The sequence below is a fragment of the Procambarus clarkii genome, chromosome 40 (genome assembly GCF_040958095.1).
Source record: "Procambarus clarkii isolate CNS0578487 chromosome 40, FALCON_Pclarkii_2.0, whole genome shotgun sequence".
Lineage (NCBI taxonomy): Eukaryota > Metazoa > Arthropoda > Malacostraca > Decapoda > Cambaridae > Procambarus > Procambarus clarkii.
This window is the reverse complement of record NC_091189.1, coordinates 27,468,903-27,485,165: the sequence shown is the minus strand read 5'-3', so window position 1 is coordinate 27,485,165 and position 16,263 is coordinate 27,468,903. Positions and strand designations below refer to the sequence as shown.

General features: G+C 48.2%; 1 protein-coding gene across 1 annotated transcript in view; it reads left to right on the top strand.

The window, feature by feature from the left end:
- LOC123758018 (uncharacterized) overlaps positions 1–16,263 on the top strand; it is a 163,003-nt gene that overhangs the window by 123,589 nt on the left and 23,151 nt on the right. The window contains exon 13 of the mRNA XM_069338897.1: positions 11,753–12,334. Coding sequence (XP_069194998.1) covers positions 11,753–12,334 — 582 coding nt within the window. The remainder of the gene's footprint in view (positions 1–11,752; positions 12,335–16,263) is intronic.

Here is a 16,263-nt window from a genome sequence, read left to right as displayed (position 1 = left end):
TCCCGCCTTCGTCTGTTTCTGGAGGGCCCTCGGGTCACCCGGCAGTTGCTCGAGGGGCTGTGCGGGAGCCTGAACTTCGCGATGGTGGTCTACCCGCCGGGTCGGGTTTGGCTTCGACGGCTGTTCTGGTTCCTTCGGGGTTCCCCCTTCCGCCTCTCTCGCGATCGCAGAGTTCGACCCCCGGGGGACTTGCGTTGGTTGCTGCGTCACCGGCTTCCTCTTCGGGTTTTTCGGGGTTCAGTGCCTTGGCCCCTACCCGAGCCCTCGCTCGATGTGTACACGGATGCGTCATCTCTCGGCTGGGGTTTTGTGACCAGTGCTCACCAGGCCGGCCAGGGGCGTTGGGATCCGTCCTTCCGTCGAGCTCACAGTACGATGCGGGAGTTCGCGGCAGTGTGGTTTGCTCTGGGGAGGATTCGGGTGGCCCGCGGATCGACGATTCGGCTCCATTCGGACTGCTCTCCGGTGGTTCATTGCCTGAACCGCGGGGGTTCGATGCGGTCCTTGTCTCTTTGGGGTTGGTCGCTTCGGGTGACTCGTCTGCTGAGTTCTCGGGGTTTGGCTCTCCTGGCGGTTCACGTACGGGGCGTGTCCAACGTCTTGGCCGACGCCCTGTCTCGCTTCGTTCCCCTCTCCACGGAGTGGACGGTCGACGACGAGTCCTTCCGTTGGCTTTGCCAGACGTTCGGGCGCCCCGAGGTGGACCTCTTCGCGTCGGCGTGGTCGCGGCGTCTTCCAGTTTATACGGCGCCCTTCCCCGATTGCGAGGCCGTCGGGGTCGATGCCTTTCGGCTCGATTGGTCGAGGTGGGGGTTCCTGTACCTCTTTCCCCCGGTTCTGCTGTTGCTCCAGGTCCTGACTCGCTTAGAGACTTACCGGGGGAGAGTTGTCCTTCTGGCCCCTTGGTGGCCGGCCCAGCCTTGGTTTCAGGCGCTGGTTGCTCGGTGTCCGAACCCGAGGGTTTTCCCGCGGCTCCGCCTCTTTCAGCAGATCGGGCCGGTACGTCACGTAGCTGGTTCGATCTTCTCCTCGAGTCTTCGCGTATGGTTTTTTTGACTCGAGTCTATCATCATCTCTATGGTGATCAGGTGGCCTCCTTGTTGGTGTCCCACCTGAGGGCTTCTTCTCGGCGGCAGTATGAAGTTTCCTGGCGGTCCTTCCGTTTCTTTTTGCGTCTTCGTCGTCTTAGCTCCTTGTCTGTTCGGGTGGTCTTGTCCTTCCTCTCGTGGTTGTTTCAGGACCGTCATCTTATGCCTAACACTGTCGCTTCGTATCGTGCGGCGCTGGCGGAGCCGCTTCAGCTTGCTTTCGGTATCGATGTTACGTCTGCGCCGTTTCGCAAGCTGTCTCGTGCATTGTTTCACCTCCGGCCTGCTCTTGGGTCGCCTGAGCCGTCCTGGTCTTTGGACAGAGTGCTCGCTTTCCTTTCATCTCCTCGTTTCGTTGTGGCCCCTTCGGTCCAGGATTGTTTTTCCAAGGCACTTTTCTTGTTGGCTTTGGCCTCTGGGGGTCGGGTAGGGGAGCTTCATGCTCTCCTCCGGCGCAGGGGTTTCTGCTCTTTTGGTCGTGGTGATAGTTTTGTTCGTTTGCAGCCGTCTCCTTCTTTTCTGGCGAGGAATGAGACTGCTGCGTTCCGGAGGGGTCCATGGGTGGTTGATGCTTGGTTGGTCAGGCCGGGGGTGCATCATGTTTTGTGTCCGGTTGCGGCGCTTCGCCGTTATTTGCGCGCCACAGCTTCTGTGTCCGGGGACACGCTGTGGGTTGATCCGGTTTCCCTTCTTCCCTGTTCGCGGGTTCGGGTCTCTCCCGTCGTCCGCAGGGTTATTAGGTCCAGCCAGCCTGCGGTCTATCCCCGTGCCCATGACGTTCGTAAGTTCGCGGCTCTTGCTGCCGTCTTTGGGAATATGTCTTGGTCTGATATTCGGGTGCGGGGATTTTGGCGGTCGAACAGGGTCCTGGCTGCTCGTTACCTTGTGAATGTCCCTGGGCCTCGTCGGGCCTGTGTTGCTTTGGGTCGGCGGTTGCAGCCAGTTGTCTCGGCTTCGAGTTGAGGGGTGAGCGACGACCGCCTCCCGGGTAAGTCCCTCTTTTTCTGTCTGTGGGTAGTTAGCTCCGGGGAGCCGACGGGGCTCCCCCCAGAAAACCAGCGTTGAATGTAATGAAACGCCATTTTCTGGGTGAGTCCCGGAGGCTCCCCGGCATCCCTCCCTCCCTCCGGTCGGCGGTTTTTTCGCGTTTTTGACATCCTGCCTCAAGAACTGAGGTGTGGGTAGCCGGCGCGGGGGGTCTGGGGCTCCCCCTTCCCCCTCCCGGGGAGGGGGGAGCTGCGCAGACAGCGGCGCGGCAGTGTGTGACGTCACACTAGTTTGCTTGTTTTCGGTTGGGGAGTTCTATCCACTAGTTCGGTTTTAGGTAACAATTTTAACCAGAATAGGGGTTTGTTTTGGGGCGCTTACCTTTCTGGGTGCCTGTTCCGGTCGATGGCAGACATAGAATGCTTCCAACTACACGGGGGCTTCTATAGGCCATTGCTCCCCTTGCCTCTCTGAGGGGGCCCGGTTCTGGCCGTGGTCCCCGGTAGGCCTAAGAACTCCATACACATGACTGATGCCAAAGTCTGACATTAGCATATCAGCCTGGGATAGCTCCGGGGAGCCTCCGGGACTCACCCAGAAAATGGCGTTTCATTACATTCAACGCTGGTTTTTTGACCATTTGAGCATAAAAGTTGTTACAGTATCCACTCAATTTAACTACCTCTTTTATACCGATCTGCCAACCGGTTTAACTAATAACTTTAACTAACTTTAACAAACCGGTAATAACGACTGGTTTGGGAGATCGGTATCAGGAGCCTGGTATACCGGTCTGGTGGTCGATATTACCGACGGTCAGTATGGGGTGTTTGTTTTGGCATCGGCAGCCCCTCACATAGCGACCAGGCCACCAACCTCGATCATCCAGAGTCATATATTAAATCTTAACTTTCTTTTAAAATGATTCAGTTTTATGAAGAAAATTCTAAATTATTATTAATAAAATATTTTAAAACAATTATTATTAAGCAAAATTCTTTGTTTTCTTATTAAATACCTTTTATAGTATAGGCAATAGGTATTTTTTTCCCCACGGACCTAGAATGTACTGCACCTGGCCGTGTGAATGCATTCTTTACTGTGAACTCACGCGACTGAGAGCAATGTCTCAGAATATTAGCCAGAGAAAATCAGATTCAAACAAAAATAGATAAATTCATGATTTCAACGGTTTGTGAAAGCACCCACTGGGAATTCAACAAGTCATGCAGCATCCGCTGGCAACGAATGCTCTACAAGCCATGCTGCACCTTCCGATGCTGAATTCCCATCAACAAGTCGTGCAGCCTCCATCGGCAATGGATGCTTTGCAAGCTATGCTGCACCCGCCGATGCTGAATTCCCATCAACAAGTCGTGCAGCCTCCGCCAGCAACGAATGCTCTGCAAGCTATGCTGCATCCGCCGATGCTGAATTCCCCTCAAAAGTCGTGTAGCCTCCACTAACGATATAAAATATGATTGAAAGGCATATAAATTAGTGTAAAAAGTGTTGATAGAGTACAGTATTGTAAGTTTTAATGATTACTGTATTTAAGCCTTGACAAAAAGATACTATACAGTAGAAATAATTTTCAATTGTGAATTAGAATTAGAACTAGTGTGAATTAGTAGTAAGGCTAGCTGTTGTGTGAAGTGAATGCCTGAAAATAAGTGTTCATACTGTATGCACCCTGTATATAGTACTGAACAATATAAAACAAACGCTGCAGAGGATGACGTAATCTTCACAGCTTCGTAATCTTCAGCTTCATTAAAAGTAAGTCAATTTACCAATTTTATTATAGTATTACAACATAGTTTTTTCAACAAAAGCTACATATTAATCTCTGCAAATGTATATTCTATCATTAGCAGAGAAAAGGTGAGCTCAAAATATTTCGTCTTGGCTAGCTCTTAGTGACAAGGCTCGATCGCCATTGTATGGCCTGGCCGCCACAGCCTGTGTCATAACATTAAAAATTCATTACCTGCACTGTTCAGGATAAAACAAAACACATCTCTAAAATTTTATTGAGAAAATATTAACAATCACTGATACATGAAATATTTTGCAATACAAAGGAATGAACCAATTTTTTCCCACCCATCTGGACTTGATCAGACCGTGTTCACACATCATCCATGCAGCAGCCAACAACTGGCTTAATCGTCGGCGTGGCACTAAATTGGAACGCAATTACACAATGAACTTTATTTAATTTTAGTTATACAGTATAAAATATATTCTACCTGAATGTTACTTGAAAAATTACCCGACCCGACTTAACTTCGGAAATAACGACCAGGGTACAGCCCCATATAGGCCGTTAAATTGAGTAGATAGTGTATATATAGAAGAATGAAAGCCAATGGCAAGAAATCACATGTGAGAATGACTATAGAGGAAAAACAAGAGATCATTCGTAAGCAAGAAAATGGTACTCGTGTTGTTGAACTAGCTACTTCCTCCCCTTCAGGGGAGGAAGAGGAGGCAGTAGAGAATGTCCCTTCCTCATTAATTAAGAAAATGTGTGCAGTATGGGAAGGACTGCAAAGTTTTGCTGAAAAGAATCACCCAGATAAAGCTGTAGTAGGCCGTTGCATTGATCTTTTTAATGACAATGTGATGCCTCACTACAGACAAGTGTTGCAAAGAAGGGAAAAACAATCTTCAATGGAACATTTCCTTGTGAGAAAAGTGAGAAAAGTAAGAAAATGAAGCAGTGAGCCACAACCAGGATCTAGTGGTATGCAGGCAAAACATGCCAGTGTGTGCACTCCAGAGAAATCTTCACTGCTTGATGTTCCAGTATAATGAAAGGGGACTCCTCTTCCAAACAGTAACACCTCTCCTCCTCCCCACTCCTCACCATCTTCCATACGCCAACAAGAGTCATCAACAAGGTTAAGTAATAACTTGAACATACTTTTGTAGTGAAGATTTGGGTGAATTAGGTATAAAATTTACTTTGAAGTGAAGTTTTCTGGGGGGAGCCCCATCGGCTCTCCGGAGCTATCCAAACTGAATGGATATGTATAACTTTCTGGCATCAGTCAAAGTGCTAGTTCTTGCCTACCGGGGACCATGAGCCAGAACCTGGCCCCCTCAAAGAGGCACGAGGATCAATGGCTTATAGAAACCCCCTTGTGGTTGGCAGCATTCTGTCTGCCATCGACCGGGACAGGCACCCAGAAAGGTAGGCACCCTAAAACAAACCCCCTATTCTGGTGAAAATATTGCTATCGAAAGCCGAACGAGTGGACAGAACTCCCCAAACAAAATTATCAAACTAGCATGACGTCATCACGTCGCCGCACCACCGTCTGCGCAACCTCCCCTCCCTCCCCGAGAGGGGGAAGGTGGAGCCCCAGACCCTCCACGCCGGCGATCTAACTGGCAGTTCTTGGCTGATGGAATTACTGGCTGGTCGAGTGCCTCTGGCTCCATTTTTTTTTTTTCAGTTCTGTGCCTTGTGGTGTGGACTGTCTCTACCGGTGGGGTGTGAGCCAGGAGTAAGATTTCACAGTACTCGGGCTGCATGCGCCTTGGGCTATCTTCCCTAGGTGCCCTGTAAGTACTGCCCTTGGGGTTTGGGGCCACCTTCCACAAGTCACCTTGGGTTCTACCTCCGCTGTGTCCTTTACTGCTCAGTACTGGGCCGCCCTTGGAGTCGGCTGGGGTTTTGTTGCCTTGGTTTGTCTCTGAGTAGGTGGTAGTTTTCGTCACTGGTAGGGGCGCGGGGTACTGCACAGCTAGTTTTCACCATTAACAGCAGCCAGCTCTGTTCCGCCTGGGTACGTTGTCCTCTTGCGGGGGGTTTTCTTTTGTTTTTGTTTTTGCCTGGTGGGGGGTCTGCCTTTATGATCCCCATTCCTGTTCTAGGCGATTTTCATTCAAATTCTTCTGTTGGCAGTACTCCCCACTTGGCTCCCGTGCGTGGATACGTCCCGGGGGGTTTCAGCTTTAGCAGTTTGTTGGTAGATTTGGGGGCCGGTTCGCGGTACCCTGCCTGGGCTTCCCTTAGCGTGTACCGACGGCTAAGGGCCCTGGGAAACCCCACGGAGGCTCCGTGGTCCTATAGGTGTCCCCGGAGTCCCTCTCGCGTCCTGCGAGTTTGACGGTTGATCTGTCCCCTTGTCTCAGGGTGACACTCACCGGTTGTAATTACCTTGTATTTTAATTGTAATTAATTAATTGTAATTAATTAATTGTAACTAATTAACTTATTAACTAAATTAACTAATTAATTGTAAATTAAAAGCAATTCTGAAGTTAGAAAGCGTGGCATAGGCTCCTCGCACAATATTCTTTATGTGGTCCTCAGGTGATAGTTTTCTATCTAGAACCACCCCTAGATCTCTTTCTTTATCAGAATTCTTTAAAGATTTCTCACATAATATATAGGTTGTGTGGGGTCTATGTTCTCCTATTCCACATTCCATAACATGGCATTTATTAACATTAAATTCCATTTGCCAAGTGGTGCTCCATATACTTATTTTGTCCAGGTCATCTTGAAGGGCATGAAAATCATCTAAGTTTCTTATCCTTCCTATTATCTTAGCATCATCAGCAAACATGTTCATATAATTTTGTATACCTACTGGTAGATCATTTATGTATACAATAAACATCACTGGTGCAAGAACTGAACCCTGTGGTACTCCACTTGTGACATTTCTCCAGTCCGATACATTGCCTCTGATTACTGCCCTCATTTTTCTGTCAGTCAGAAAATTTTTCATCCATGTTAGAAGCTTACCTGTCACCCCTCCAATATTTTCCAGTTTCCAGAACAACCGCTTATGTGGAACTCTATCGAAAGCCTTTTTTAGGTCCAGATAGATGCAGTCAACCCAACCATCTCTTTCCTGTAATATCTCTGTGGCTCGATCATAGAAACTGAGTAAATTCGATACACAGGATCTTCCAGATCGAAAACCATACTGTCTGTCTGATATTATATCATTTCTCTCCAGCTGTTCTACCCATTTAGTTTTGATTAATTTTTCCAATACTTTCACTATTACACTTGTCAATGATACAGGTCTATAATTGAGGGGGTCTTCCCTGCTGCCACTTTTGTAGATTGGAACTATGTTAGCCTGTTTCCACACGTCTGCTATGATTCCTGTACACAGGGATGCCTGAAAGATCAGGTGAAGTGGAATGCTGAGCTCAGATGCACATTCTCTCAGAACCCATGGTGAAACGCCATCTGGGCCAGCTGCTTTGTTCTTACTGAGCTCCTTTAGCATATTTTCCACTTCATCTCTAGACACCTCTATCCGCTCTATGTTGTTCTCTGGAATTCTTATTGTGTCTGGTTCTCTGAAGATTTCATTTTGTACAAACACACTTTGGAACTTTTCATTTAATGTTTCACACATTTCCTTTTCATTTTCTGTGAATCTGTTTCCCATTTTCAACCTCTGGATATTATCCTTTATCTGCAATTTGTTGTTTATAAATTTGTAGAATAGGCCCGGTTCTGTTTTACATTTATCCGCTATCCCTTTTTCAAAATTTCTTTCTGACTCTCTCCTCACTGCCGTATAGTTGTTTCTCGCATCTTTGTATCGCTGGTATATTTGGGGGTTTGGCCTCTTCCTATACTGATTCCATTTTTGTGTCTTTTGGTCTCTGGCCATCTCACAATTTCTGTTGAACCAATCCTGTTTTCTGACCCTGCATCTCTGTTTTGGTATGAATGTTTGTGTGCCTTCCTCGTATATTTTTAAAAATTTGGCATACATTTCATTTACTTTCCTGCCTAGCAACAAGTCTGACCAATTACACTCATTAAAAAAATTTTGAAGTTCCCCATAGTGACCTCTCCTTAAATCGAGTTTATCAACTGTTTCAATGTCCCCATTTTCTTCTAGATGATATCTTAAAGCATAATCAATGTCTAACAGGATGTGATCACTCTTTCCCATGGGAGGAAGGTACTGGATGTCAAATATCTCTTCTTCTTTCCTGGTGAATACTAGATCCAGTACTGATGGTACATCTCCTTCCCTCATTCTTGTGGCCTGCTTTATGTGTTGATACAAGCCTGTTGTGCCTCTGCCATGCTGCCTGTTGGGTCTTTGTTTCTTGTGACCCGGAGTCTTCCAACGATTGTTGTCAGTACACACACTCCTTCACCCAGGCCACTGGTCATGATAATCGGGTGCAGGCAGCTGTGGCGTTGCTTGCTGGGGTATAGGTTGCTGCAACGCTCTTGGTTGTTTGCGGCCCCGGATGCCCCGAGGCTGCCCCGTTTTGGTGGTTGGGGTCCGGACTTGGGGGTGGGGGTCGCTTTGACTCTGGCTCCTTCCGCTTCTTGTCCTTCCCCTTTTGTTCTACACACTTCCGCCCTTGCTTCCTGCTCCGAACCATAGGCGGGTTTCGGGGTTGGGGCGGGGTCTGGTTGGGTTGAAACTCGGGCGGTCTCAGGGGTTTTCCTCTTCCGCGGTGGCGGCGGAGGCATTCGAATCAGTTCCTCCAGCCATGCCGTATGGGTCTGACCAGTGGGCTCCCTTCATTAGTGTTTGTATGGCTGCCCTGGCTTTTCCTTGTCAAGCAGGGGCTTTGGGGATGCGGCTCGGCCCTGGGTCATGCCGTCGAGGTTCCAGGGGTTAAGGAGGGGTTGCATGGGAGGCCGCGGCCCCGTTTGCCCCTCTTGGGTCTTTGTACCTTTGGTGAGGGGCTGGCAGTTTCTCAGAGTGGGGTTGTTCCTTCCCTCTGTGTTCCTGTTGTTTTCGGGTATACCCCTCCCTGGGTTCGGTTCCGTGTTCCTTCGGGTTTGTCGATCCCGTCGGTCCTGGGGGTGTGTTTCACCCCCTTTTCCTTACCCTTTTCGCTCTTACGTCGTGATACTGTTCGAAAAAAAAAATGTGTTGTGTTTCGATTTGCGTTTTGCGCTTTCGATCATGGCGTTAGTTTCTTGTCGTTTGTGTCGGCACTGGTGGGTTCGTTATTGGTCTCCCACCTGCATGTTTCGTCTCGGGGGTGGTGTGTGGTTTTCCTGGTGGTCTTTCCGGTTTTCCTATCACTGTGAAGGGTCCTTCGGTCTTTGAAAAGGTTGGCTTGTCTTCCCTTCGGGGTTGTTCCGGGACCGCGTCTGGGATCGTGTTCTGTCACCTCATATTGGGTGGTGCTGGCGGAGCCGCTCCTGCTTGCATTCAGTGTTGCGGTTCCTTCTGCTCCATTCCACTTGCTGTCCTGGGCGTTGTTTCCCTCTGGCCTGCTCTTGGTTCTGGTGCCGTCCTGGTAGTTGGCCTGGGTGGTCTATTCTCTTCTCGTTTTGGTTTTTGTTTTGTCTGTAGTCTTGGGTTTTTAGATTTAGGGCGCATGGCATCTGCCTCCCAGTTCCTGCCCTGTTTTCCTTATCTGTGGTGAGGTAGCTCCGGGGAGCCGATGGGGCTCCCCCCAGAAAACCAGCGTTGAATGTAATGAAACGCTGGATGAGTCCCGGAGTCATTTTCTGTGCAAGTCCCGGAGGCTCCTCGGCATCCCTCCCTCCCTCCGGTCGGCGGCATTTTTTGCGTATTTTGACATCCAGCCTAAGAACTGCCAGTTGGATCACCGGCGTGGAGGGTCTGGGGCTCCTCCTTCCCCCTCTCGGGGAGGGGGGGGTTGCGCAGACAGTGGTGCGGCGACGTGATGACGTCATGCTAGTTTGATCATTTTGTTTTGGGAGTTCAGTCCACTCGTTCGGCTTTCAGTAGCAATATTTTCACCAGAATAGGGGTTTGTTTTGAGGCGCCTACCTTTCTGGGTGCCTATCCCGGTCGATGGCAGACCTAGAATGCTCCCAACCACATGGGGGTTTCTATAGGCCATTGCTCCTCGTGCCTCTCTGAGGGGGCCAGGTTCTGGCTCGTGGTCCCCGGTAGGCAAGAACTCCTAGCACTTTGACTGATGCCAGAAAGTTATACATATCCATTCAGCCTGGATAGCTCCGGGGAGCCTCCGGGACTCACCCAGAAAATGGCGTTTCGTTACATTCAACGCTGGTTTTTTGGGAGTCAGGAACGGATTCATTAATTTCCCATTATTTCTTATGGGGAAATTCGCTTCAGTTTACGAATTTTCAGGTTACGCACCGTCTCCAGTAACGAATTAAATTCTTAAACCGAGGTACCCCTGTATTGTATGTATGTTGGGGTAGCATTGTAAAAGCACTCCGATAACCACATGTGGTTTAATGCTTAATAACTCATTATGTATTGTAGCAGCTCTATAACCCTGTCTACACATTACTGACAAAAATGTATGAATGTTGGTTTGCACTGTAAAAGCATTTTAATCACATGTGGTGGAGTACTTAGTAACCCACTGCACAATTTGCAGAAGAACAGAGCTCCAGCCCTGTCTATATAATACAGACGAGAATGTATGTATGTTGGTTAGTACTGTACTGTATTGTAAATTAATGGCTGCATATGTGGTTAAAAGAAAAAAACTAAAAAAATGCATCCAAAGTTTGGCAGTGCAGGATCCTGATTAGAGGCTGGGATGTAAACCGGTACTGCGGTTATACCGGGCCAATGGAATGTGGCACACACACTTCTCATTAATATAAAATAAGAAAAAACTGCATTGGCCTTTGCAGTGTGAAAATTGTACAGGAGTGAAGGCATACTCAAGCCAAGTATTATAACAATCTAATATTAAACTAAACAAATAACATGAAAAATACACAAAACCCCTAACTTGACACACACTTGGCTAACACACACAAGCAATAATAATAATAATAACAACAAAAGTACATGTACAAACTTGCATAACACAAAAATAAGGGTGACACTGAAAGTATTTACATGACCATTTCAATCGGTACATGAAGCAGCTGGAGGCAAGCATCGCATTGAGGCCATAAAGTTGATTGCCTGAGCACCTGAGAGAGACTGATGAATGGGTATGTATACCCCTTTGATGGTGACATCACATTCTTTGTCACCAAGGCTTGGAACTAGGAACCAGCGGCATAACAGGTAGTTCAGAGATGTAACGAGGAACCGGCAAGTCTGCACCTGCCTAGATGGCTTCCTAGAGCCCCGGAGGCTCCCTGTCACTCTCCCTTTCGGGGAAGTTTCTAGCCTCTGTTTGGTCTTAGATACTGAACCAGTACACCCTCCACTCGGGCTGGGTGGAGGGTGTACTGGTAGTGGTGTCCAGACTTTCGTCTGCGACTGAGTATACCGGTTGTATTATGAGGTATGTAGAGTGGTGAATAACGAATGTAAGATGGAAGAGGCAGTTTTCTCTGCTATGCTGGGAAATTATGTGACACAAGGCCTTGTGACTTTAGTATCACACAACTAGCTCTTGACATGAGCTCTTCACAACATAGAACCCTTCATATAGTCTAAGGTAGCTTTATAAATGACCAGGTACCTCAGTATCACATAGGGTAGCTGCATAAATGCAAATGCACCACAGTATATTAATTAAAATAACAAATATCTTAATATTCAAATTTACAGCCCACAATGAGTCACTCAGTACACAGTAAACCATTTTTCATCCTATTGCTGAGTGACTCATGTGAAACCTTAAATAAATTTATAATTTCTTAACACTTTTGTGACTCCAGTTGTTAGTTTTCAATACTCAGTGTGCACCTGACTTTTAAATATGCTAGTAGTTCAGGAGCTAATGTTGTTTTCCCATTGTTATAGGTATCAAAAACAACTGTATGGCGCCGCCTCAAACGCTTAAAGCAAGAAGACCCTATCATCAACTCTTCTGTAACTTCAGGAAGTACCCAGAATGTTAAAATTGAAGTGGTAGAAGACATCACGAATAACCCTCTGAACAATACTTATGATGAAATTACTATGGGGTATGCAGAAGATGGGGAACTGCAGTATGTAGGAACAGTTACTGGCCAGAGTCAAGTGAAGACACTTGACTATGAAAATGCAACAAGATTTACCAACTCTGGTAATACTGAAAAATGTCCTCAAACGAAGGGTCAAAATATTCCGGAGGCTAAGATGAGCAGCAGCAGCAGCAAGAGCGATACGCTAGGAACGGTCTCCGAGTCTTCCATAGTAACCAGAGAAGGACAAGATATGGTGATAACATCACAGGCATCGTCATTCATGAAGAGTGATCATCTAGGAATACTGACAAGTGAGGGACACATAATCCACAGTGGAGCTCCACTGACCATTGCACAGGGAGGCAAGATTATGGCACAGGCAGAACCTTCAGGAGACGGGACAGGGAATCCTCAGTTTGAGTTGGAGATGCCTCTTGTTAGTAACTACTTTTCTATTGTTATGAAATAACTCACAATTTTGTTGTTGTTGTTTTGTGTCTGAAAGTTCAAAGCATACCAATGCTATATATATATTACAAATACTTCGACTTTTTAACACTTTACCACTTTTGTATTTTTTGGTAAGATTTTCATGACAATGCAGAGAATGTCACAATAATGTGGCTGAAAATAAATAACCCAACATACATATAAGAAAAGAAATGAATTGCAACAGTTCAATCCATCCTGGTTCGTAATGAAGATGTTGTCATCTATTTCTTTTCTTTTCTGTGTGGAGCTATTGGACTGATATTAACTATTATTAGTCTGGGTCTTCAGTTATATGGAGTTGTCATGCCTACCGGGGACCATTACCCAGAACATGGTCCCCTCAGAAAGGTGCAGGGAGCAATGGCCTATGAAACTCCCTTGTATGAAAGTTTCATGTCTGCCATCAACTGGGGTTAGCCACCAAGAAAGGTTGGCGCCTAAAAACAGACTCCAACTGGTAGGAAAACTGCAACCTTAAACCGAACAATTGCTAGAAACTCCCCCCAAGGCAAACAAACAAACAAGCAATACTTCACACCGCGAGCCACTCGTTCATGCCAACTTTCCCCCCTACCAGAGAGTCGACCATTAGTCGACAAAACTAGTAGGCCGGGGCCCCCTTCCCTGTCTGCCCTCCCCCCCCCCCCCTCTAGAAGGGGGAAGGGGAGCCCCAGCCCACTGAGCTGGCCACCGTACCATTAGTTTTGTCGATTAAAGCTTAACGGGGTGGATGTCTACTCTGGTCTCAGTTCCTGACAGGCTTTTCACCCAGGCGGTGGTTCCTGCTGTGCATTGGTGCAGTGGCCAGGAGTGTGGTACCAAGGGCTCCACGTGCTTAGAGCTCCCCTTCCTTAAGTGGCTTGTGAGTACACCCCTTGGGTCTCAGGGTTATCTTCCCTCTCCTAGTGGTTGTTACTGGTTGGGGTGCACTGGGTTGCAGTGCTTGCATAATCGCAGTGGCCATGCCTCTTTCTGGTCCGCTGGATTATGGTGCTTCCTCGGGGTTCTTATTCCTACTTTTAGTTTACTTTATTGTTTGCTGGGAGGCTGCCAGGGTTCCTATTAGGTGCTACCTAGGTTCAGTAGGGCAGTCCTCCTCTGGGCCTCCAAGGTTGCTCACCTCACAGGGGCCAGTTTGCCCGGATACTATACGGAGTTACAACTGGCTTTGGAGGCACCAGTGCCTGGGCTTCCCGTAAGAATATATCCCCCTGCAGGCCCTGGAAACCCCCATCGGTGCTTGGTTAACTAATGGATGTGTCCTCAGAGTCCTATCTTGCCTTGTGCGAGTTTGACTTTGTTTGTTGCCCCCTGTCTCAGAGTGGTGATCACCTGTTCTGCCTCCATCATGCTGCTTGTTGGGTTGCTTCACCGGGGAATAAGACCAACACCTTCAACCCAGAGTTGGTCTTATTCCCCGCTCGCTCTCCAGTTTCCTCATTCTTCTTCGGGAGATCTTAGGGGGTCAAGCAGCTGTCATGTTGCATAGTGGGTTTAGGTAGTTGCAACATGCTAGGTTGGTTGCCCGCTTGATTATCGCGGGGCTGCTCCGTTTGATTAGGCCAGTCCTGGGGGGCATTGGCTGCTTTGGCCTTGGTTCAGTCTGTGCCCTTAAGTCTTTCCATTGTTGGTGTGGTTTGCCTTGCTCCTTACCCCCCTACTCCCGGCTCTTAAACATCTGAGGGTTTCAGAGTCGGGACTGGGTTTAGTTGGGGATGAGACTCGGGAGAGGGGGGGGCTGCCCCATTCGATGTGGGGATGGAGGCCTTAGAGTCTGTTCCTCCCGCCAAGGCCTCTGAGTCATCCCAGCAGGCCCCCTTCTTTGAGGCTTTTCCTTTGGACTCTGCCTTTTCTTTAAGGGTGGGTGGGGGGGGGGCATGGACGTATGGCTCTGCCCCAAAGCCTCTCTTGAGGGGTTTCAGGGCTTTGGGGGGAGCTCACTTGGTGTGCCTGGGTTCCACAATCTCTTGCTTGGGTCTCTGTGCTTCTGAGCAGGGGTCTTCCAGTGGGGGAGGTGGTTTTCAGTCCCTCCTTCCCTTATGCGTAAGTTTTGCCAGCATCTTCTGCTTTTTGGTCACTCTCCGGTCTGCGATAATGTTGTTTATGTTAGTGGCCATGTTGCTCTCCTGTTTGCACGCCTGGCCACCAGGACGGCACTCCGTGTTGTGTTTATTTTAGTGGCCTCAGTATTTGGGTTCACTTGGGCACATTTTTCGTGTGTTTTCATGCTCTGGGGCTTCCAGATGTCTCTTGTCTGCCATTCCTCGGGTGGGTTTTGTCAGCGAGGCCTGGAATGTGGAGGTATGTGGTTTCCAGAGGTTTCCCATTTTGGCAGCAGTCTGCGTTGTCAGTTCTTGTCGCTGGGTGGGTGCTTTGGCTCTTCATGCCGTTTTCTTCCCCCTCTTTTTCACTTCACTGTGTGTTTTTTCTGGGAGGAGCCCCTTCGGCTCCCTTATCCTTATAAGGATAAGGCTTATAAGGAGCTTATCCAGGCTGATATGCTAATGTCAGACTTTGGCATCAGTCATGTGTATGGAGTTCTATGGGCCTACCAGGGACCACAAGCCAGAACCTGGCCCCCTCAGAGAGGCAAGGCGAGCAATGGCCTATAGAAACCCCCGTGTGGTTGGAAGCATTCTATGTTTGCCATTAACCTGATCAGGCACCCAGAAAGGTAAGCGTCCCAAAACAAACCCCAATTCTGGTGAAAATTGCTACCATAAGCCGAACAAGTGGATAGAACTTCCCTAAAAGAAATGACCAAACGATCATGACATCAAACGTCACCGCGCCTCTCTCTGCGCAGCTTCCCCCTCCCTGGGAGGGGGAAGGTGGAGCCCCAGACCTACCGCGCCAGCTATCCACCATCAGTTGTTTTACTGATGCTAGAGGCTGAGGTCGTGTGCTCTGGCTCCGGTGGTTGTTTTAGCACTGTACCTAGAGTGTGATGACTGTCTTCTAGGTGGTGCGTGAGCCGGGAGCGATTCTCCAGTACTCGGGCTGCATGTGCCTAGGGTTTCCTTCCCTAGGTTTCCTTGCCCTATAAGTACTGCCCTTGGGGCTTGGGGCCACCTTCCAAAAGTTCCTTGGGTTCTGCCCCTGCTAAGCCATTTACTGCTTGGTTTTTGGCCGCCCTTTGTGTGCTCGAGAGTTCTGACTTCCTTGTTCTCCTTAGTGTAAGGGGCAGTTTTGCACTGGTGGGGCACAGGGTACTACCCGGCTCGTTTTCACTAATAATGGCTGCCGGCTCTGTTTTGCCTGGATACGCTATCCTCTTAAACCCTCTCGACAGTGTAATATGTCTGCTCCCTGGAAAGTACAGAAAATAGACGTCAAAATTGTACCCCTCAAGGTGAAAAAGATTCATCATGAACCGGGACAATTACGGTGTTTGTATGGAAGCATGATATCTCGGTTACCAAGAGGCAACAGTTTACATGTATATTGCGACGGGTCGGTGGCGGAGGATGGCAGGGCAGGGTGTGGTGTCCTAATAAGGGAATATACGGAGTTTGGGACTGTGGACAGGATAATTGAACTCCGGCTTAGTAATTATATATCATCCACACAAGCTGAACTGCAGGCCATTCTGGCGTGTTTGGAGGAAGTACGTCATGACGACAAAAATGTTTTTGTATTTGTCGATAGCCGAGGAGCACTGGAGTCCTTAAACAGTCGAAACCCAGTCTTCATGTCTATAGTTGAGGATTGTAAGAGAAGAATAACTGAGATACAGCTGAAAGGTCATAGTGTGAAATTCATGTGGATTCCATCTCATGTTGGAATAGTGCTCAACAAGGTGGCGGATGACTTGGCCAAACGTGCCACATCAAAACCACAAGTTGACATTGAATGTGAATTCACAATGAGGCA